Raw genomic sequence first — 24,887 nt, forward strand, 5'->3', positions numbered from 1 at the left:
AATCTTAAACAATTTCCAGAGGTAAATCAGATTTAAGACCCTGCTACACAGCAGCAAATAAATCAGTGCAGAGGAAAGCCAAGTACCTCACACAAGGTTAGATGTTACTGCAGTCGAATTACAGCTCAGTTATCTGAAATCTTGATCTGTGCCCTGCCCACTGATAAACTGTTCTTGGGGGAAAAGCCACGAGTTGGCTGCATGTGCAGGAATCCCCAAGAGGTGCTCTCCTCACATTGGAACCACATCCCATCCAGGTCTCCACGCAGCACTGCAGGACCTGCTCCTACCCTGGGGCTCTTGCTCAGGAGGTCAAATGTCTTCACCTTTCTTCCAGCACTGCTTGCAGGAAGGAAAACTTAAGCTGAATGCAGGGTAAACACTCACAAGTACTAACAATCTTTAAAATGAGACAAATATTTACCCATAACACACTGGATATCACCTTATTTTAAACCTAAAGCTTGACAATAATTTTAACTGTACATAGTTCATGGCTACTATCAGCAGTTTAAATTGTTTCTGCACTAAGAGGGAATCACAACATTTTGTCAATGCACACTTTAGTAACAATTGCACACTCCTCATAGAACATTGTGTTTTCTTTGTGATAACAGAGCTTATGTTTAATTACAGATGTCATTGCATACAGGACCACAAACTGTTTTACGAAAAACAGCATTTCTTTTGACTTTTTCTGATCTCACTAACTACAAAACATAAGCTATAGTTCAGTTTGTGTCAGATTGGTTAAGTGTGCTCATTAAGTGTGTTTAAATGTTGTCAAAGAATACACAAAGTTATTAATAAAGCTGTAGCATTCAGTTTGAAAAGGTTTTTGGGCTAAATGTAATGTTTTGTTCTATTTTTTCCCAGTGCCTAAACACTTTGTGGCTGGGACCCCCATGACCATCACACACGGTAAGTAGTAGCAATGGAGAGACTCACTAACAAAAGGATAATCTCAGTATAGACTGAAAATATAATCAATTTCCTGAACAGACACCTTGACTGCCATTATAGGATCAGATTTGCATGACTAACTGCCACGTGTACACAGCAGCCACATGCCTTCCTCACTGACAGATATCACCACTGTGAGGAAGTTGCTTTATCTGCCACTATTCAAAGCTAAACTCTGGACAGAACAGCAAGGCCACCACACACAGATGTTACTTGCATTATGGTAGAATTCGATAACTCAGACTTGGGTGAAGAGGATATTGGCTGTGGGACTCCATTTCTTGGGGGGAGAGAGTCCCTGCCTCCACAAGTACCTGAGCAGAAGCATCACTGTTCCACCAAGTCAGCCACAGTCACACCTGTAAACTGGACTGCACCACCCAGGAGCCCTTGGTACCACAAATGATGTGCACTCGTCACTAGCAAGAGCTGAGTTCATTGCACTGGTAGTCTTAAGACCAGATTCCATTGAAAAATGACCTATTTTTACACTTTTTACAAGCCTCTTTTGGTACTTCAACCACCTGAAGACAAAACTGACTCTTCTCCTTCTCCCCAGTAATCTCCACTGCTGTCTCCATTTTCAGGTTGTCACAGTGTTACAGGGCATGGTCTGCTTTGCATTTAGAAAACCACAGATCTTGAAGGTCACCATAATATCTTCCACAAGGGCAGAATCTTCTGATGCTTAAATGAATCATCTTGATATTAAAAAGGTTCTACTTCTTTTTCCCCAAGTTATATTGCCAAAACACCATGGCAATATTTAATTGTGTTCTTCAGAACATTTCACCTGCCTAGATTGGCTTTTGATAATCCAATTCACTATTGCATAATCAATTTATAAGTATGTTAACTACAGTCCTGACAGAGATAATGGCCTTATAAATCCTTTGCTGCACTGTTTCTTCTAAAGCCTCTGGTTTGTACTATGTTCTTAATAAAATCATAGTACAGCAATGGTATGATAAAATAAAGATCACCTGTGCATTTGTTTTCAGTAGCCTAAATTAGCTTAACTGTATAATAATTTATCTGAAAACTACTGGCACCAAAGGCAAATCCAAGTCACATGCAGGTTTAATAAAAAGAATTCTGATTCAGCAATCTCTTGTCAGCCTCAAGGCACTTGCCCAAGTACTACTCAGGCAGAGTCTGCTGAAACTTTTGCCAGAACTGTGCAAGCCATTGGAACAGACAGAAGGATGGACACCACACAGTGAGCACCTGCTCCTCACAGCCCACAGGGAACAGCACACATCCATTTTCCAGCTGCAGCAGATAGTCTCTGCTTTCCTTTGCATGCAGCAATGATGACCCCTAATGGTGGAATGTTTCTCCTGCTGAGCAGTATGAAGAGATTTTGCTTTTCAATGCATATTTCTACTTAAAATAATTACAACTTTCCCTCACAGCCCAGCAGTGAAGTAAACTGCTTGAGACTCACCTGAACTGTAACACAGAAGCAGCTGCTCTGCCTGATCAATTCTTCCTGACTTTGGACACGGAAACATTAAAATGCAAATCCATATTCCAGATCTAAGTCTAGAATTTATAGTACCCCTTTCTTCCTGAGAGAGACTACCTTACCGAAACAGGTTTCAGTTACAGTGCTGTGAATAATCCCTGCAGGAACTCTTCAGAAAAGAGGATGTTCCTTTTTCCCTCAGAACCAATCACCTGTATGTGAGCAAGCAAACAGCACACGCCCAAACAGCTTCTTTGAAGCCTTCCTTCAGCTGCTTCATAATGCCGCACACATGTGTGTGGCAGCACATTTGATACCCAGCAATCTTTTCATCAGAATCAAATAAAAGTAATTTTATTATTTCCAAAGTTATAAAATTGCAAGTTATTCTAGTATTAAGTCAACAATTTATGTGCATATAGTGTTACGTTTTCATACAATATTTACATTCTGGAATTATTAAAATTTGGCTGAGCTTTTTTAAAATCCAACTACATCTCAAAGCCTTTGACTCCTACTGGAAATAGAAGATAATTTTAAATTGTGTTACAGATACAGTTTTACGAATGTGACTACATAAAACTAAGTCTTGCTTTTCTCTTGGGAGAGATGAGTATCACTATCTGTCCCATTTTAGCCTGTCTGACACTTGCATAGAGAGCAAGATAAAGAACAAGGTAACTGTTACCCAGGCCTGACCTAATTGTGTCAGTTTTTTCCAGGTAGAGATAAACACACAGCACTTAAAAGAGAAGAGTTGAGAGCCCCTGGCAGCTTACTGATTTGTTTACTCTCTTTTAACAACATTATAATACTGAAATTGTGCTAGCTTTCAGCCTACAAAGCACAAAGCCTTCACTTAAACAAAATACAAACCTAGAGATATTTCCAGAATGCTCAAGAAAAAGCACATTTTGAAACCATGAGCTCTTTTTGTATGGTAATAGTAGTTAAAGTCACACAAGTACTTACCAGGAAAAAAAATACGAAGACATGCTTCAGAATTGTGTATGGACTGAATTGACAGTTTTGTTTGGACAGTGAGGTATGTAAAAAAAAAAAAATTAGGGCCTAAGTTACACTGTAAGGACTGAACTTTGCATTACCTTTACGACAGGCTTGTTTGGTTTTTTTTCTCCTTCCTGAAGAGCAATAATTACTGCAAATAATTCATCCTCCTGGCTTACCTTTCTCACATCTGAGCTCTTTGGTTCTGTAGTCCAAGTTATAATTCTAGATACAGCAAGTCTTGTCTCACTGGAGTTCACAAAGTCTGTTGGATCCATCTGTCTTGACAAGGACTCAATATACTTCAGGATAGCAACTTTGACCTGAGAAATGAAAAGGGATTTGTGAAGCTCAGGAGTTGGCAAAGATGCATTTTCTTCATAGGAACAGATCCCACTACAGATTGACAAGAGTTATATCACATGGTGGGGAGGAAGCATCCCTGGGACATGTCTCCAAGTTGCCAATAAAATTTCTACATCATGCACATAATACAACAATTACCTTCTCATAAGTTCTATGTTTCATGGTATGCCTGACATGACAAGCTAAGAAAAGCATGTTGATGCTTTAGTGAAATGGCTTTTGATACTGACCTTCAGGTTTGGTGTCTGGGTCTGATCTACAATAAACCTCATCAAAATGTTAAATTGCTGATCAAATGGAAAAGAATCCCTGTCCAAAGGAAACAAAAGCAAAAATGTAATGCAACATAAACTAAATTAACTCAATACCTCAAAGCTGACAGAACAGATTTCAACACACTTTTCTTCTTGGTAACTTTACTGTCAGTATGAGAAACTCCAAGCTTAAGGATTGGCTAGTTATTGACACAACACTGGAGAGAACTGCTAAATCAGTATCTTTACACACTGTTACTCTACTGTCTGTACACTTTTGGCATGTCTGTCCATTTCATTTCAGACTCTGCTTTGTTCCCTTATCTCCAGAAGCAGCTTGGTTTATCTTGTCCTAAGGGTTCACACCTGGTTTTGATCTTTCTCCTCTTTTTTCTTCACTATTTTCTCCTAGATTATTACTAATTTTTATTTTCTTTTTTTAATTATCCCATTTCTAGTATGTGTTGAATTTTATTACAATAGTCTCCTGTGCTGGACATCCTTTAAAAAGGGCATGGAGTATAGAATTGGCGTGAGCACTGCAACAGCATTCAAAGTCTTATCCTGACCTGACTGTTGTGTCTGAACAACATGAAAAAGGTGCTGAACTTTGTGGTACAGCCCCTTTCATATTTCGAATACTTCAATTTTTTTGGTACCTGTCAATCAAAAAAACCTGATATCTGAGCACACACCTCACAAAACCCTAAAATTAATCAGTTATACATTTTTAAATTCATGCTTTAAAAGTTAATTATTTAGAAGAGAGACAGGCCTTTTTAACTGAGTACTTGAAATACTGTGACATAACTTTGTTCTCCTTTATTCTTATATTCATCAAGATTGAGCCCTCAAAATACACAGCACTTCCTGTAATCCCAAAAAACCCTCCACAACATTTGCTGCCCGAGTACTCTACCTGGTGACATCCAGAGCTTTTTGAACTTTTGCTTGCACAGACCCCAACAAATCTGCTCCCATTTTCTTTAGCAACTGGGTCAGGAGAACAAAAAGCCAATCCTGCAAGTCATCTTTATGAATGATGATGAAATCAACCAGTGTTTCCAGAAACATACTGAAGACCTATAAACAAAACAAGTGTTAGAAAAACTGTTCTTAAAATAAAAACATTCAAAGGGAAAGGGGGTTTACAGTCTAAGTTTCAGGATGATTTTGTTATAAAAGTTTCATGAATGAATGATTTTAGTGACTACATTGCTCAAGAAAAAAAAAATCAGACAAGACATGTCTAAAATGTGTTGTATTAAAATACCACATGTAACGAATGAAGGGAGGGGGTAGAAAACACTTACTCTCTGTTGTGAATTCCACGGCAAAGCAGGCCATGCAACAAAACAAACCACTCGTTAGCACACAGAGTGATCAAGGATGCAGTTTCTCAACAGATAAAAGACACATTCATTGAAAGTTTACATTTTCTTAAAACACAATCTCTTCTCAGCAGAGTTACTTAAAACATTATATACCTTGGATCAGATTTCATCTCCTCAGTCAAGAAAGTAACTGTACATGTTTATATACAGTTATATGAACAAAGCTACATGTGTTTTACACCACAACTACAGAGTTTGTATCAGAAATTCTATAAAAGCAGTGGAGATGACAGATCACTGCAGCCACAAAGGACATACTTGAGCCCAGTGTGCAATGAACTCCCACCTTACTTAGAAATCGAAAATATTTTGCAAACAAATAATTACACCTCCACCCTTTCTACTACACATACTTTGGGGAACCAAAGCATTAAGAACTTACAGGTAGGTACTACAAGCTTGGTGAGACCTGTGGCGCAGCTGGGTCACAGTATAATTAAGGCAAAAAATGCACTTTTTGAGCAAGACCAGTGACAGGCTACTCTGCCTGGCCATGGAATGTCCACCCAGTAATCATGTATTAAAACTGATTTACCAAGAGGTTTTGAAGTACAAAGGTTTATACAACTTATTCTTTCTCAAACTGCATTCAACCCACCTGGTGATGTTTTTACACAGCCATTACTGGTTTTCCTCAACTAGCAAAACTCAGAAAAGGGCATGAAATTCCCCGGGCCTTTCTTTCTCCTCCTCCTTAGCTGCCCATAGAAATCCATAATTCTGAACATGCCTATGGGCCCTACCTCCCCATTCTGTGGCCCACTTCTTAAGAAATGTCTGTAAATTCATGCCACACCCTTTAACTTCAAAGGTCAGCATTTTAAGGAAGGCAGAGTAGCTATATAAAGACCTTGATTACAAAATTCAGAACAGTATCTTGGTGAGACACCTGCTCCCAGGTGTACACAGCACACAAACCCCAGTGTCTGTGATGCTCATGACCCCTCATGGACCACTCCTCCCTGTGCATCACCAAAAACACACACTAGAAGTGCAAATCAAACTGAACTTCCGGCTCCAGGAGATGACCTCTAAAAGGCATTAGGCTGCTCCTCAGGAAGCATGGAGTAACCAATTCCTAGCAATGTAACAGAGACTGAGACACATTCCCTCCTCGTAAAACAAATGAAAACCAAGGAGATTTTTAAATGCCAGTTTTCCCCGGCAGATGGCAGGGGTAGAAATACAAACCACTCATCTTGGAACAGTGTCAAATGTGCACACATAGTAATGTAGGAGAGTGAGCCAAGGCTTTGTGGTCTTACCTTGCTGTGTGGGTCAGCAAACATGCGAGTAAATATTTCACACAGCCTTTTTAACTCGACTCGGCTAAAATACAGAAATAAAACATGACATTAATGCCAAAGTTTTAGTCACAGAAAAAAAGCAGCTAATAAATATTAACAGCTGAAAGATCTAACCTTCTTTATTTAAATGTTACTTCAGTCACACTTCTGAAAACTTTCTATTTCTAGGCAAAGCCTTTACTGGCACTTCAGTTTAACTGCTGGGATCACCGTTTTACAGTAAGAATCTAATAAACATTTCTTTTCTTAATTCTTTAACCAGACAATTGTATTTTCTGCTGCTTTTATTTTCTTCTCTATTCTGGATTCCAGAAGGCAACTTAAATGTGCACATTTGTGAGGCACTTAGTTTCTGTCTGGGTCAAGGTCGCTGAATCACTGAATCATGCATTTTTTTCAACTTAAGGATAGGTTTTTCAAGTCTCCTTTGTGTCAAGGATTTCAAATTTTCAAGTAAAATCAGAACTTTCTGGTTATATACTAATCAAATCTTTTGGTTTAAATTCCCAGTTTATTCAGTAGTATCAGTCTAGAATCAGAGATTATTAACAGATCCAAACTGACTCCAAAGTCTGACAGCAGGCAGGCATCTTGAGCAGCCAAACATACAGAAATGGAAGAGACATTAACAAACGGCAACCTATTAAATCAGAAGATAATGACATCAAGGAACAATCTAAGTTCCTATTAGTAAGAGATTATTAGGTGCTCAGTAGTGTTCTTTTTATGGCAGGGAGAAAAAGAATGATGCACGAGATCCTGAGTTGGAGTCAAAAGCAGAACTCTTTGGTGCCAAAGCTCTTATCTGCAACGTATTGAAAAGTCTTAGCTTTCCTGCAAGGCAAACTGGCAAAAAATACAGCAGCTCTTCTTGTTTATGGTGCAAACAAAAACAGAACAAGGCAGTTAAGTTACATTTCCTGCATACTACAGATGCAAATAGGCATTTTTCACAATTACTATGAAACCAGAGCAACTAGAGGAATGAACACTGACTGCTCAGAGAAGAGTTATTGAAGATTTTTACTATAGGGAACATATTGCTGGACCAACATTAATTCTACAATCCACCAAAATCTCTTTCTAAAAATAATCTTCAAACAGACCAGAATAAGGCAGTAGTCTACAGATATTTTATGCTAGATTGTTTTTAAGTAACACAGGACTTTTTTCCCTCCAGTAAATCTATGCATGAAAGGCTGATTAAATTTTAAAAGGGCACAAAACCAATGGGTTTAAGAGTCTGGTAGGGAGGGAAAAAGTCTTTGTAACAACATCACAGTAAACTGTCAGCTTAAGTCAGGGTGAGGCTGCACAGGCTCAAAATGACTACAACACTCTCCTGACATCATGCAGATTGCAGCTCTCTGAATGAACCCCTGTTTATTACTCTAATGAATTTTCTTTCTGGACAAAGGTTATATAAAGTCAGCACGTATATGCGTGTCGGTTTCTAAAAGCTCACAGACCCAAAGTAACAATACAAGAACTAAACTGCAACAGGCAATGGAAGAATATTTCCTTAAGGGACTCTTTTGCCTTGTTTTATTTAGAAGACTTTATGAGGAGCCCTCAAAAAAGTAGGCCACATGAAGCTGCATGAAACAAAAGAGGATGGGTAAATCCATTCCACTTTGCATGCACATCTCTGGATATGTAAAACCCAGCTAACACAGGATCAGCCATCTTTCAGTTCAGAATAATAAAGAAAACCCAGCCACATCACTGTCTCTTATTAACATGTTACACCACAACAGAAGGTATCAGGTTTAATTAGGAGACAGACCTGCCCCTTGGACTAATGACCTTGATGATGTTCTCAAGATACCATGGGAACAAGCAGGATGATAAAATCTAATCATTAGAACAGGCACCAGATGAACTCTGAACCAAGGAGGAAGCAGATCAAAAGGAAACCGAAATGAAATACCAAGAACTAAACACAGTATCAAATTAAAAAAAAAAAAAACTACGCAGAGGTGTAGTTTCTGGGACAGATTTAAAGATTATTCAGGATCAAAGTTAATACAACTTGCTAGCTTGAGGGACTTGTGACAGCACAGTTCAAACACTACAACCAGCAGGGTTGAAATCAAGAGTTTTATTCCACCAGTATTTCTGCTAAGATCTACTGACCTGGATAAACAGCCCATCACCAAAACTTCTCAGCACTTCCTCCCTTGCAACTATCCCCAGCAGCATTCCAAACCTTGCTTATAATCCTCACACACTTTCGTGGCAAAATCAAAATCTCACCCAACTTTTTCATACAAGTAATGAGGTGCCACAATTTTTCTAGACAGTTTGTTAAAGAGAAAGAAAGAAGACAACATACATGGTGGAAGTATCTTTTAAGAGACTCAGAAATAGACCATACCAAAAAGCATCTCTGATCTATAGACTCTAATTATCCATTTTAAAAACCTGTAGCACTTCCCATTTAAGGCCTGTATCACATCATGTGAAGTGCTAGAATATTTTTATGATGGCAAGAAACCAACTTTTTCAGGCCTGCTCTCAGTACACTTTGATTCAGACTGTTAACATGAACCATCAAATTGTTTTCAGCCAGTGTGAAGCCCTTTGAAAATGGAAGCAATTGCACAAACCCAAGTAGGGAATCTTTAAACAACCACTTTTAAACTTGGCTATAATTTAAGTACATACGATTCATAACAGAAAAATAAAATTGTCACAGCTATTTGTAAATGTTACCTTCAAAGGACCCAGGAGATAAACAGCTTGTTTCAAACACTTTCTCCATAAACTAAGGGTGAAATGTCTGTGGCCTGAGAGCCAGTTGTCTAGTTAACATGACCTGTGGCCACAAGGAGTTTCCACATGACTACTGGATAATTCTGAGACCTCCTGAATAATTCTAAAGCATCTTTTAAGGTGTGATATGCCAAAGGTGTTTGAAGGGGTGTTGTGGCTCTTAGCAAGGGGAAAAGGTCTCCCTCTCCTACCATATGCCGTTTCAGAGTTGGTACATATACTTCATTACCCTAAGAAACTTCCCTTTACTTAGACTACACACTACACCACTTATAGGACACAAGTTTCTGATATAAAGTTTTTCAAGAATTACAAATAGGATCTATAATTACACCTAACACAGCCTTCATAAAGAGTCAAAGTACAGCCAAAGCCAGCACTATCTGATCTCAGCTTTGAAACACACACCTTGAGTCATTTCAGAGTAAGTGAAACGTTTGCTTCACCAACTAAATTGCTATGGGAAAAAATATTGAAAGTTCAAACAGACTAATTAATGTAAAATGGCACCACTCCTTGAATAAGTTTACAACAGCACCACTGTGGGAAACATCACTGTGCTGCAACAAGCACCTACCACTGGAGGTCTTCATGAGACAGATGAAGGCCAAGAGAAGACAGCCCTTTCTACATTACCACCACAAATTATACTGATGACGCAGCAGAAACCTTTCCAAAAGTTAACTGCAATCCCACATTGTGGAGACAAAGCCTTCACAGCCATGGAAGACACCACCTGTGTCCATAAGGCAGGTACATAATACTGCCTTCTGGCTGTAGCTATCCCTAACCAATTATTGACACCAGAAAATGATGAAGTCACCTCAGTGTCCGTTGGCTTTTCAGCAAATTCTGAAGACCTATGAGCCCTTCTTTCCTTTCAGACCAGTTGGAGCTGGCGCAGTGGTTCAGCACCTCAGCCACATCCTCAGTCTGGCGCAGGTAGTGTGGAATGCCCCCGTTCCTGGAGCCATAGGAGCGCTCCGAGCAAGCGCTGGACGCGTCGCTGTTGGCGTCGTCATCAGAGTACATCCCATAGGGCTCGTATCTTCTCCTCACTGTCTTTTTCTGGAAAAGGGCAAACTCGGACTTACCAAGTTATATACAGTTACATCGGTGCCAAAAGAAAAACATTCTATTTGCAATCACTAAAAGGAAGATTAGTGCTACTGTTATAGTGACTGAAGTGTTTTAAAGACGTCACCATGCACTGCCTGCTTACCTCTCACAGCAGAGCAAGACAGACACTACTGATTTCAATGAGACTGAGTGACCCAGGGGAAGAGGGTCTGCCTTCCCCAGCATGAAAATGATTTATTTATGCCCAGTAGAATTAAGTTACTGGTAATGAAATTAAATACAATAAATGTTCTATTGGCAATAATGGTCAGTTCCACTGTCACAGATACTATGATGATACAACTTCTACTTTAAAATAAAAATAAAGATAAGGAAGAAATAGCTGACAGAATCTGTGCTGGCATGCCCAGTCACTTTGGTATTGATACTGAAGTGACTCTAGAAATGCACTGGATACAGGAGATGGGAATTTCTCTTTTAGTTTGGGCTAAGATTCTTTCCAGAGGCTGCTAAGGGAGTTGAGTACTCAAATCCCACTCATTTCTATAGCATGGCAGTAAAGGACCTAATTCCCTTAGGTATATCTTTGACAGCCTTGGTCCTTACAGAAAGAATAGTAGCATAATTATGGCAGCAAAAAAAAAAAAACACCCTCTTAAATAAACCTTAAAAGAAAAGGGCTGACAAGATAATGTGTCAAAAAAAGATCATCTATATTCTGAAGCGTTTGCTACAGAATCCCTTCCAGTGTCCAGTCCTGCAGGTTTTGGACTTGTAAAGCCAGCAGAGTTTTGCTTCCACTAGGACTGGAGGACTGAAGCATACAAATTAACTCACGTGCAGTATCATGGGCGTTAGCAACAGGGTGGGGAGAGTTGGAAAGTAGAAATAAAAAGTCAAGAAAGCACTAGTACCTTGCTCCTGGAGTCTCCTAACAGCTGTAGGCAGGAAAATATTGAAGGGTGGGAAAAAGCATAGAGAATTATGTCAGAAGCTTATGTAGGGTTTGTTTTTGCAACAAAAATGTATAGCAAATGTGTCTTAGCAAATAAAAAAAAATACAGTTTTTGCAAAATAAAAGTGGGTATAATAATGCCTGGCTTTATCTCCTAATTGTTGCACTACTCATACTGGCTACAATTTCCCTTAGGGAGCTTGGAAGTGAGAGTATCTGTTAAAAACTTTTTTAGGAACAGATCTATATTCAGCACCTCTTTGCTTACTTTTCAGAAACCTGCAATGAAAGATACCAGAGATTTTGGTAGTGATTTCTCTTTCCCCACTATTACTAGCAATGTTTCATTTTTAAGTCTTGCAAAGAAATTCTGATGTGAGGAAGCCACTATCTACAGCACAGCACATTTAATCAACTTCACTTGCCAAGTTCTCTTTAAACTCACAGTTCTTACACCACACACAGTTTTGAAGATTAGCTTCTTTTAAGACCCCCTGGTTGGCACCACTGGCTTAAAGACCTTACTTAACAGCACAGTTTCCATCACCCTTTGAGCTCTTCTGACAGACCCAAGCACTGATTCCCAATACAGACATTGTGGGTTTAGGCCAAGTCCAGCTCAAACAGAAGCAGTGGATACAACTGGAATTGTACAGAGGGAGTAAGAGGTCACAGAATGACCCACCATGTTTTGTTTCAATTGAGGATTTGGCTGAAGCCATCTTTGGAGAACTTCTTTTCATTTCTTACTACATGGAAAAGACAACTCTCTGAAAACAAGATGACTCGGTAAAAGCTGGCATCACAACACTCTCTCAAAAGGAGCCTGCACAGGCTATGTAAATTGTTTGTTGTCAGAAGGCAATGAGGAGAAAACTGGGGTGGTGGGAAAGAAGAGATCAACAAGATTGTGTTCCATCTCCTGAAGCCGTACAAATTCAGACTGATCAACCAAGCCAGCAGCACCAGCTAGTTTCCAGCTAGACTTAAGTATTACCCTTTTAAGTGCTCAACCCTTCAAAATTTTAACATTTCAGTTACTTAACTTCAAAGCTGGAATATTTAAAAGAGCACTCAGTAAATCTAGCTGAAGATTAAGTCACACCCACAGAAATCTCAGGGCTCAGCAGTCAGTTGAAACACTGTGACACTCTCCTCCCTCAAGAAACCTGTATTCAGCAGCTGCTCACATGCAGGGATAAAACCTGATTTCATTTACACAGGAAAACCATTGTCTGTAATTATGTCCTGAACTGCTCTGATGGCAAACTTGAGGTGCTGAGAAACTGGCTCACAAGCTGTTATATTTGGTAATGAAAATGCTCACTAGTGATTCAGCCCACTAAATCCAACAGTGCCATCCATTACATACTGCTCTTTCTTTGTTCACACTTTCTTTGTTTTGTAAGGTAGATTTTGTAAAAAGAGACATTTTTCTAGAACTACTCTAATAGGTGCCATGAGCTGGGTGACAATCAGACATAAAAAGAAAAATGTTAGCCATCCTTGGGGAAAGTGAAGTAAGAAATGGAGAAAGGCCATCTACCACAAATACTGGCAACAGGGTTCATCCTCCTTAAAGTGCGTCTGAGACTGATTCTGATTGATCTGTTTCAAGATACATCAGGGAAACCTTTCCTCATTCAGGTCTAAAGCTGGAGAAGACCCATGGGTACCCAGCTAGTACAATAATTTATCCTGCCTCTACAATTGTCTCTCCCCCAAATATAAGAGGTACATACAAAGGCTTAGCATGTGCCTTCTAAAAAGCTGAAGACACTTTCTGGGTTCTAACCAAGAAATAGCATTATACAATAAGATTATACAGGACAGCAACATTTTCTTTAAATTACATAAAATTTACTAGGAATAGCAGTGAATGTTTGAAAGTATAAGCAGCAAACTGGACAAATACAATTCAACTTACACCATAACTGCGTAAGATGGTACAGATTCCATGCAAGCCAAGTTATGAGCTCTCTGAGTATCTACCCAGGTGCAAATAACACAGGGCAGAAACTTGTCCTTGCTGAAATCTGATTACGAATTGCCACTAACAGAGAACACTGTTTTTCTGACAAAATCTTCATGCAGGTAATAGGACTGATGGAAATCTCCCATCCTATGAGTGCTGAGCACCATCACAGTGCTGGGCACATCCTCTGACAGCCAAGTGAAAGGCAAACAGCTGATTCAACCCATCCTGCAGCTGTAGCACCAAGCCACGGCACTCTGTCTGACAACAGAGAACTGACATGGAATAAGGAAAAACATACTGCTGCCAGTATACTCAAAGTCAAAACAGCAAAAGGTAACTCTACAGCATCAGACACTGGCACGATCAGAATAAGGCTATTTAGAAAGAGGAGAACATACGTACAGGTAACTTTAAGCCACTTTCCGGTGTTGGAAGCATTTTGTATTTTTCCTCTTACCAGTGCATCAGCCACAGCAGCCTCCAGATCTGTGCTGGTGCTCAGGACTCTCATGGCATTCACAGAAGCAGGCATCCTGCCTGGCTGTCCGAGTCCAAACCGGTCTGCACAAAAGACAACAGTGAAAGGGATTGTTAAATGAATTCACATTCATTTGGAATCCTAATCAGGTGCCCGAGTAGTTCTCCCCATGGACTCTGGGAACTCACAGTGCTTTTCCATTAAACAGCCTTTTTTACCCAGAGCTCCAAAGAGTCTGCCATTAGGGTAAGAAATAAACTATTGTTTGTTGGGCGTTGGAGGCAATTTTGGATCCTCAGGGCAACTTTTCATTTATTTATTTATTTAAAGCTAGGAAGCAGGGTATCTATTTTCTGTTTCTTTATACTCAGCTGTCTCAAAGTTTTATTTTAATGTCAGAGGCAGACATGCCCATCCCAATCTGGCACTCTCAGAAATCAAGAGAGCTTCTCATGAACTTCAGAGAGACAGAACCATGCCCAGTGTCAGAACATGTAAATACTCGAGCACTCATTTACCCTGCAGCCTTTTCTCTCAGGCAAGGATGTGAGACTAGCAGCACCAGATTAGTCTATCTTATGACTCAAGGCTTAATTAACCAGTAGAATATACCCTTACACCTTCACAGTATAAAAATTAAGTTAATAACTCACTTGTGAAGTGACTCCAATTTCTGGTTCTCTTGAGAAGTTTAAATTCCAGAGCTCTATATCAAAACTGGTTTTGAGCAGACAATATCATCTTTTTTCGCTTTGAATTTGATGGCAAAGCTCTCAATGGCATCCAAAGCAATGGCACTGAGTCTAAAATGCCATTTACACTCCTAACATTAATTATTTTACGTTATCATCTGCCTGGTCTACCAAAAAAGTTACTGAAATGATTTTCCTTAGCAAAGCCAAATTCAGAAAGGTCCACTAGCAGAGCTGTGACTAAATCAGTAACTTAAGTAACACAGGCCAGGTTCTGGCAGGCGAGTCCTTCTAGAGGGGGACAGATCAGATAGCAGATTCTGGGATCCTGGCTCTGGTCCATAAGCAGAAAGACTGGTTATAACATTCCAATTTGGTTGGGTTTTTTTCAGTGTGGGCTTGTGTTTGCTCATGGAGGACATCAAATAATCCCTCCTGGAACATATGTTACACCTCTGTCCCTGTACCCACACATGCCAACAGGAGTTTTGCCAGCAAATTCAATGGTGCACAGATCAAGCTGCATGAACCCATTTAAGAGACCTTCAGCTGATCCACATCAAGCAGTAGGAGAGAGGGGTCAAATCACATAGGTCTTTTATAGTTCATCTATGTTTAATTTAACAGTGGAAAAATACTACTTATCAGATTGCTGAACCATATTGTGGATTTGCTCAAAACTGAGTCCAAACATGGTATTCAGCAGCTTAATGTGTTTTTGAGGAAAATACTGCATATCACAAAATTTCACTGTTTTTTTCTTTATGAACCTACTGCACTATCTTTTAGGGATTATCTCTCACTGACATGCATAATTTAAATCTGAGATTGCAGTTGGCCAGTTCTACTGTCCTAATTACAAAGCTTTATTCAAGATTAAGCTACTATGGGGAAATAGGGAAGATTTTAAAAATCTAAAGTATTTTGAAAAGAAAAAAAAAACCCTGCAGACTAATATTTAATTCAAACAGAAGTGATATCTATCAAAATTTACTGGTTCTTAGAGTTACATACCCAGACAAGACATTTCTGATTTACAACAAAAGCACGTTTTCTACAAAACACATTACAAGGGAAAAAAAAAATAAACAAACTTCTTAGAACTACTGCCAAAAAGTAATCAAATCATGACATTTCACAAAGAAATAAAAGTTGTATGTGTTATTACTATCCCCTTTTTTAATGCACTTGAGTTGAAGAATCACTTCAAATATGAAGATGGAATAGTGCTTTATTCCTAAAATGGAAAAATCTGTGCACTCTTAACAGAAGCACAGAGATGATAATGCATTAGGTGTGACTGAAACTAAAGTGACCACTACAGAGATATATACACTATAAAGCTGTACAGAAGAAAAGGATTTTTCCTAAATGTAAATGAGATCTGGTACAGTGCAAGGGCTGTAAATGTTGAGGTAAATTCTGGATGTGGTTTTATATTTAAAACCAACTCAATTACATTAATCGAGTGTTACTGAGATCAGAATTTGGCTTTAACCTTTGAAACTACACAGCATGGAAAATACCACTGTCATTTGTTTTCATTTAGTAGTACATTAGAAAAGGGACGATAGTTGTTTCGGGGTTTTTTTAAAATGAAGAACAAAATGACAAAGTAATTCAATTGTAGATCAGTTTAAATACCCAGCATAAATAAACAAAATTGAGCTTTTTTAACACATTAAGTACAGTGTGGCATGCTGGCTTCTATCTCCATAGCTATCAGCAATCTTCTGAACTACTTTGTTCAGTGATTTTTAAATTTGCAACACCCAAGTTACTCTGGGCTTCTCCCCAAGACACTGCCATATTTGAGTGCTGAAATAAGACCACAGGAGAGACCTCAACATATCTCTGATGTGGGACTGGGAACACACCTGGCTCCAGGAATAACCACTACAGCCAAGCCTGGTGTTACTGGGCAAGACATCTTCATATTATGCTCTGGCCACATTCTCTTGTCTCCCTGGCTAGATTAATTCATTATACTTGTTACAAACTTGGTGAAAACTTGCCATCAGCAGTATCAATCCTATTTTGCCATTTCTCAGAAGATTTTGGCCTTGTGTAGTACACAGGTAACCATACAAAATTTGATTATGCTTTGTAACAAACCACAGGAGCCAAATGTGAAGTGACTATCACAGGAAGCCAAAAGCAAACAAAGCTTAAATCTGTATTACAACTGAGCTATTTTAAATATTTTAATTATTTTGGTTAAATACAAATTCAAATTCTTATCTGAAAAATGCCAGTCAAATCAGCTTGCATCATTTCTGTTGAGTAACATGATTAGGGAAATGTTTTGAGAGTTTTAGTTAAGTGATAGCCATTTAACTAGACTCATGAGCAACAGAGCATTTTTCACTCCCTATCTGAAGGGTGTTAATTAAATAACTTTCAGTATAACAAATTCTTTATATGATTTTAACCTCCAAGGAAACACTGAAGCTCTCATCTTCTACATTATCTTTGTCCTCACGATTAAATCACTGTTGTCCCAAAGCTAACAGCCATCATTCAATTCTTTTTAAGATTCCCAGTAAAATATCATTATTTCAAAAGGAATTATGTGTTCTCCGTAACTGCAAATCCAGTACAGGGGTGGGATAAAAGCAACTGGAATCCGCAGATTTTTCTCATTACATGTAACTGTTCACCTTACACAAAGCCCAGTGAAATTAAGAGATTTTTTCCTTTCAGAAACTTCCCTGTACTTTGGACAAGGCCTTCAGAATTACATGAAGGATGGATCAGCATGTGTTATGCTCCAAAGTTCATTTTGAAAGCTCATCAGGTGCTTAATTTTTGCTGCTCTTGTGTATTTTGGAGGGGATCCCACAAAAAACTTTCATTAACAGAGACAGAAGTTCACAATACTTAGTAATAAATAAACGGGATGAAACCCATTGGGATCCCATCCTAGGCTCTGGAAAGTTCTACACTGCTAAAGAGCAAACAGAATTTGCAAGTACTCTGCATCAGTCAGGATTTTGCCCATGCTGCACAACTGATCCAATTTACAGGAGAATTGAGAAAGCCCTGGATCACCCTTTGTTTAAACACTGTTCACAATGTTCCTTAAATACACAAAATTAAAAACATCCAAAAAAATGAAACTCAAAACAAAAAGCCATGTTGAACAAAACCAGAACAGAAAGCCCCGCAGTGGTGAGAAGCACATGCCAAGTGCTGGCTGATGTACACGATGGCAAATGTTAAGATGGTGTAAAACAAGACGACGTATAAGAAGCGGATTCATGCAGTTAGCGCTTGTTCACCTGACTGCCCAACAGAATCAGCAGTGGAGAGAGCACTAGTGGACCTGGAATGACGTCGAGAAGCTGCAAGTAGAAGGAATGGCAACACCCACAGGATTAACACACATTGAACCCGAGACAGAAAATGCCACAATCCAAAGGGGATGCGTGTGACCGCTACCGGCAGAGGTGTTTCATAGTGACAGGGAATGGCGCTTATGTGGATGCGTAACAGGTACAGTGCAAGCCCCACAGCGACGCCTCCGCCTGTAGCTTCCCCCCTTCCCCTCGTGACCATTAACACAATGCATGACAAAACTCATTTGGAACAATCCCAAACTGGGTGCAGCTCAGCAAAAACACCCTGATGCACATCAGTCACGTTCCAGACCTGCAGGTCTGGCAGGCGGCCGTCACGAGAACGTGGAGCACATAACTACAGAGAAGGGTTTAGATGTGTCTGATCTAAACCCTAAAGTGAAGCCATGAGGAATGGTTACGAATTGTGCTTGCAGGTATTTTTCCACAACATTCTAGCCTATGCATAATAAAACCAATGTTAACAAAGAGAATGTGTAACCACATAAGTAGAAAGAGTCATACAGGGAGGTCACCAACCACTGTAGAGGTCCTCGGGTTGGTTTCTTTTCCAAGTAAACGCACGTACACACATATTCAGGTGTTGCTACTTCCAAAGGTCTCTTGCTTTTAACAAATTTTGCATACATGTTTCTTGAACCTCAGTAGGTACATGCAGAGCTAATGAGAATATGCACATCACACACCCATCTAGAATGACACATGTATACAAATTGTTAAAAGCAATGGAACGCACACAGTAGCAGAGGAGCCTAAGCCAAATATAGCTCCCACTTCAATTCCCAGTTGTTAGCAGCACATCAATCATAAAATGCCTTTGGAGAGGTTTTCAGTTCTTGGATTCAGCATACAAGTGAGTTCTTTATGAAAGCAAATGAAAAATGGGCCCAGTCATTCCCAAATTACAGAAATTTTGTCTTTCTAAAGAAGTTTTCCCTAGGTCTAGCAATGACATGCTCACCAGCTCAAAGCAACTGACCCAAGAAACCGATTGTTCATTTAAGCAATTCATCACCACAGACTCACTGAAGGCCTTGTTGCTTTAACATCATAACTAGTACTGTCAAGAAACTGAAAAAATAAAGCAGAATCACCTTACAATACAAATAGGCTTTGTCAATTATGCGCATAAGTCTGCAGCACAAAAAATTCTAAGTCTTCTGTTTAAGTCAAAGCATTCATAAACACAAATATAATGAAATAGGAATCAGCAACGTGAGAAAAATAAAATTCTGTGGTTTTTTGGCTTTGAGAGCTTCACTAAAAGCTATATGCAATGTGGTCTTTGGCCATTGAGAACACATGCATTTATTCAAGAGAACAATTCCAGTGACATCATAACTAAACTCATGAAAGATTTACATGATCAGTGCAGGATTATGGACTGAACCTCACAATTAAGGTTTATAGGTCACATTTACTTTCCCCCAAGCCATCCACTGTGCCCCTATGGACACCACTGCAAGATCAAGGCCCAGGTTAAAAAAAGGAGTTACAAAAAAAATTTTAAAGCCCATATCTCTGCAAGGAGGTTGAGTATAGATTCACTCTTGACTGTTTTTACTAACTTAGGAAGCAGGACTCATGATACACAGGCATGCATACCTGCACTGCAGCCCCAAAACAAGCTGCAAAACAATAGCATGTCAGTGCTGACACTGACCATAATACCATTAAATGCAAGAATCTTGTAATTTACATTTAGTTACTCTGAGCACAATTCACAAATATACAAGTTAATCTTTATAAGCAAAACCAGACCATGCACAGCAGGATAATATTACCTTTGCATTATTGCAAGATTAACTGGGTTCTAAAAATACTGTAAGAGAACCACATTGTTTTGGCTTAAACTGACATATATAGATTTCTTTGAGATGAATTACACACCACATAATTAACAAGTTTGATTAACATATTTGATCTTAAAACATTTCAATGAAAACACAAGAAAAAGTTAATAGGTTAACAACTACATTGGGTTACTGTTGTTACATTGGTATTTCCTCCCCATGTAACCTTTATGACCCAATAACAATGTATTTCTAGAAATGCATTACTCTTCAGGTAATTAAAAATCATGAGCTAAAATGAGATTACTCTTGCCTCACAATTTCCTCACAGTGAAAGTCTAACACACATCTGTAACTGAGATTTTATAGTAAGAGTCTGTTGGAAGTGTACAAAGCTCACACCAACCATGATTCTGATATACTGCATTTGCTCTTCAGAACAAGCATTCAAGACAGTACTTCAACTACTGTGTTTTCAATAAAATAAACAAAGCACAGCACAGTGACATAGAATACTGATGAGTTAACACTGAAATCTAGTCTACTTATACATTTTGGCTGAGAAAGAAAGCTTCATCCAAAACTGAAGCTAGGCAGGTTAATTATAAAAATATAGAACAGTTGTGGATCTAGTGTCTTTTTCTAGATCTGGTGTTAAATCAGCTTCATTTAATCAATAAAAAGTTCATCTATTTATCTTAACGAGCTATGGATGAAGTTATGAATCAAAGTTGAACTCCTTCCATTTTTCACGAGAAGTTGAGATATTAATGTAAACAGATTATTTTATAACTCAATATAATGAAGTCATTGAACCCAAAAGCTTTTCCAATATTAAAACTTGTTTTATGTTCCATTTACACACTATATCATATAACACTATTTTGTCACTATGTGCGAAACAGATACTGTAACACCATTCTTCATTAAATTACTAAATAAATGAAGAGGGCCTGGAGATCAACTGTATTTTATGTCTGAAATGACAAGTTTTGATACAAGAAGTAATGTATTTGGTTGAATATATGATATGGTATTTGATCAGAAACATTAACTATCTTGCTGTATTCAGCATTGTGCAGAAAAACTGCATATGGTAAGTGTAATGAGATTTTCTATTTGTACTGTACACTTTAACTGCAGTTTAATGATGCTCCTTTAAAATCTCAAGTCTTTCCCTGGTTTTACGCTGCCTGATAAAGTTTCCTACAAAACATGTGCAACTTAATTGATGACTGACTGTCCTGTAAAACCTCTACAAAAAGAGAGTTGCTATCTCCACTGGAGGATTTAGGATAGAAATTATATACTGTAACTATACCTAGCTGTAAGAAAATCGAATCACGAATAATTGAATCACTCAACAACAGGCTATGATGCTACAAAACTACTTCACTGTAACCTAGAAAATCCAGGCTTGCCCTCCCATAGATTTCCATCAGGGTTATAAAGCGAAGCACAGCAGCCCAATACAAGCTGATTCAATGAAACTAAAAATTGCAGAAGTTCAAACTAAGCTATTTCTCTGCTAACAGTGAAATGCTGAGAACCAGAATTGAAGCATGCAGAAGAAAACAGAAGGGGGGAAAAAAGCAGGGTTGGAAACGGGGAGTGTCAGGAATCCAGAGGACAGAAAAGAGCTCATTCCACCTAGCAGTGTCTTGAAAGGGCAATCACAACAAGGGAAAAAGGAAAAAAAAATATTGACCCTTAAAGCTCCAATGCCTACATGTACTCACCAAGTGGAGGGAAGCCCCGAGCAGGGCTTGTATCTCGACTGCTCTCACGGCTGGTATCACGACTGCACCCCTGACTCATGCTGGGTCGGGGGATACGACTGCTCCGTGCTTGCATGCAGCATGGAGAGTTTCAGAGAAGGTGAACAAGTTTAATGAGGACAGAAAGCTCAAAGTCAAGTCACAGTTCTGTTAGTTATGGTAATTAGTACATTAGTAATTACAATTTGCAGCAGCCTGCTCAGACTCTTTACAAACCAACTACCTTACATGCTGAGCTGTGTTTGTGATGTGAAATTTCAGCAGCATTAATGTCTGGCTGACAGTCTGCTTTTTTTCTTAAGCAATCCAAGTTTTGTTATTCAAGTAGAGCAGGAATCTTCAATCATTTAGGGAAGCTCTACTGTTGCAAAACAGATGAGGCTGAAAGAAACCCTTCCGGAATATTTCCTCCTTAATGCTAAAATAAACACTCTTCTGGAACAAAATAGCAGACAAAAATTTCATTAAAGTAATCAAAATACTGATACGATATTTTTACATAGATTTGCCTTTCACAAGGAGAGTTTTTTGAACAAATATCCTAAGGAAAGAAAAAAAAAAGGTGTACTGCACAGACTTGCAGAGATATCTTTCTCCAGTGGAAGATACTGGGGAAAAAACCTGAACCTGAAAGACAGGTTAAAAGGTGATTTGAATTTGAAGAGAGCAGTAGCTTCAGATATTTAACAGAAGCTAATTTCTGCTCCTCAGACACTTCAAGAAGCTTATCTTTATGGTTTTATATGCACACAGTTTGAGACGTATGCACACTTCAGGAGAGCTTTAAACTATTTTCTTGGACAAAACCCTACATGCTTGCAGATGTTTGAGACCCTGCATGTTTTAAACTTTGCAGAAAGTTATTTAGTAAGCTTTATGCCTGATAAAGAATACAATACCTACTTAGGGCAAAAAACAGCAGTTGATTGTCAGGAGAATTTAATGACAAGATGGATTTCCCTAGCTGTTTTGAAAAGGCAGTAACATATTTCAAGTGTTTAGGACTTGGTGTTGAGGAATTTTCTCAGGCACAAAGTAAAACCTAATCTACCAACTTTGATGACAACACAGCAGAGGTGCATATGCATAACATAAAGTGCTAATACTTTGTATCCTCGTTTTTATAAATACAATGGCATTTGCATGCTTCAGAATATATATATATTCTTATAAATCTCTATTGGTTTGTATACAGAACTTAAATACCTAGACTCAAGCTGAAGTTCCTCTACAGTGCCTCAGTGCTCTCACATACACTGGATATATTAGCATCGTTCAAGCAAAACAGTACAGAACAAAATAGAAACCTTCATATTTAGGTTTTAAAATTTAAATAGAGACTTCTGCCGGATTCTTGGTTTGTCAAATCCCTCCCAGTTTTGCAAAACCCAGTTTATATCTCTCCGATGACTTAATGGTTCTGATGGTTGACCTCTGATGTCAGACAATGCAAGATGAGCTATCCACCAAGCGGATTAGATCACCACAATGTCTAATGGTACTGAGTTAGATGGTCTTACAATAAATAAAACAGACTAAATTATAAGAACTGGATGAAATTAGGGTCCATGAGTACAATAATCCCATCTCAGATGTACAAGGGAAAAAGCTGACAGGTGAACTACAGGTAAAAGTAGCACTAAAGTTGTCCATACAAATACTAGCTTTGAAATTGCAGACTCTCTAGAAGCAAACTTCTCATTCTTGGGTCTCATGCTTAGATGTAAATAATGGCAGCCTTCACATCAGGTTTGCACAAGCAATCATTTCTCTTTAACAGAGAAGATCTGCCCATCTTTTCTATAATACAACCCTACTAAAAACAGTAAAGGCTCTTTAGAGAGGGAGAGAGTTGAATGATTAAAAAATTAGTGGATGTACACAGTAGATTCTCCTTCCCATACCAGCTAACAGCAGCAGCATGGAGTATGAAGAAAATGCACTTTAATTGCATTGTCCTACACCAGTAGGACAGTGCTACAGATGAAGCATAATACTAAATGCACAAACAGAACATTCAAAGCCAAACACTGAGTACTTCAGGATTAATGGTCAAATAAAAGGGTTGCATGTTACTGGATACAAAAGAAAAGCAAGAAAAATAAATGGATTGAAAAGAACTGAAGGATGAGTCTGCTGTGGACTCCCAGGCACCTGCCTCACATTTTCCCCATCATGTTGTGTAGAGAGGATTTTCTATCAACTACTCAGACTATTTCCCTTAGACACTGCCAGCAGTAAAGGCCAGCAGTGTTGTCATTTAGCTAAGTCTCTCACACTGTGACAGCCTGTCTCTGCAGTGCAGGGAGAAAAAGCAAAGAAGACAGATCAAGTCTCAATTTGAGAATTCTCAACCCCCAAAAGCTGGACAGAAATCAAGTGAATGCGTGGCAAAATGGATTAAGAGAAGCAGGCAGCATGAAAGTAGACAGTGTGTCCACAGCCAGTTCTGCTGTGAGAAAGTCCAGACAGGACAAGGATGGGTTGTTTCCAATAATATTCCAACTTTCTAATGTGTACTTGTACATCTAAGTTTTATCAATTTCATCTGGAAAGTCAGAGCAGTTACCCATGGCTCACACCATTATTAAAACACACTATTAGGCAGTCTTATCTCAGTGGAACCCAACAGATGCAAATATCACCAGCAGAACATGAAAGTGCCCCTGTTTACCAATCTTGGAAGAAACTGGTATTTCATTAGGGTGTGAATTTTAATGATTCTTAAGTGGAGACTAAAAATCAGCAGACGCTTTCTTACATCAATACCAGCATTTTAAAGAGTCTGAAATTCTGCCAAACAGCCAAAGGAAAGCTCTGCAGTGGGGAACACCCAGTCAAGGCAAGTCAAGAACTGCCTGCAGATTTCCAATAAATATACACATCATAATCCCAACAGAAAGAGTGCTGCTGCATGAAACTCATAGGCAGCTGTGCTTGCTCCACTTTTTGGAGAATGGCTGTCTTGAATCTCTCACTGCTTTCAGATCCAGCTGTGCCACACATTCTGCAGAGCATCCAACAGAATTAAGTTCAGGCTGATAATTTTCAATTCACAGATGATCTCCTTCAAGGGGCCCAAAGAAACACTCAAGATTAAGTGGACTGCACTCCTCCCTCCCCAAGAGGGTATCACCACTAGTAAAACTCACTGACTAGACAGCAGAGGCAAGCTTAAAACTGAAGTGTCACAAGCAGAGCCACAGAGGTGACCACACAGGATCTCAGCACACTGAATG

The 24,887-nt window shown here is 38.9% G+C and overlaps 1 protein-coding gene across 1 annotated transcript in view; it reads right to left on the reverse strand.

Moving 5' to 3' along the window:
- Positions 1–24,887, reverse strand: part of CLASP1 (cytoplasmic linker associated protein 1) — a 170,737-nt gene that overhangs the window by 40,880 nt on the left and 104,970 nt on the right. Inside the window, exons 22-29 of the mRNA XM_083864759.1 lie at positions 21,610–21,717; positions 14,006–14,109; positions 11,530–11,553; positions 10,359–10,603; positions 6,719–6,782; positions 4,979–5,142; positions 4,036–4,114; positions 3,619–3,762 (exon numbers count right to left, since the gene is read on the reverse strand). Of these exons, the coding sequence (XP_083720885.1) occupies positions 3,619–3,762; positions 4,036–4,114; positions 4,979–5,142; positions 6,719–6,782; positions 10,359–10,603; positions 11,530–11,553; positions 14,006–14,109; positions 21,610–21,717 (932 nt within the window). The remainder of the gene's footprint in view (positions 1–3,618; positions 3,763–4,035; positions 4,115–4,978; positions 5,143–6,718; positions 6,783–10,358; positions 10,604–11,529; positions 11,554–14,005; positions 14,110–21,609; positions 21,718–24,887) is intronic.

Source organism: Zosterops lateralis (assembly GCF_965231275.1).
Source record: "Zosterops lateralis genome assembly, chromosome: 7".
Taxonomy (NCBI): Eukaryota; Metazoa; Chordata; class Aves; order Passeriformes; family Zosteropidae; genus Zosterops; species Zosterops lateralis.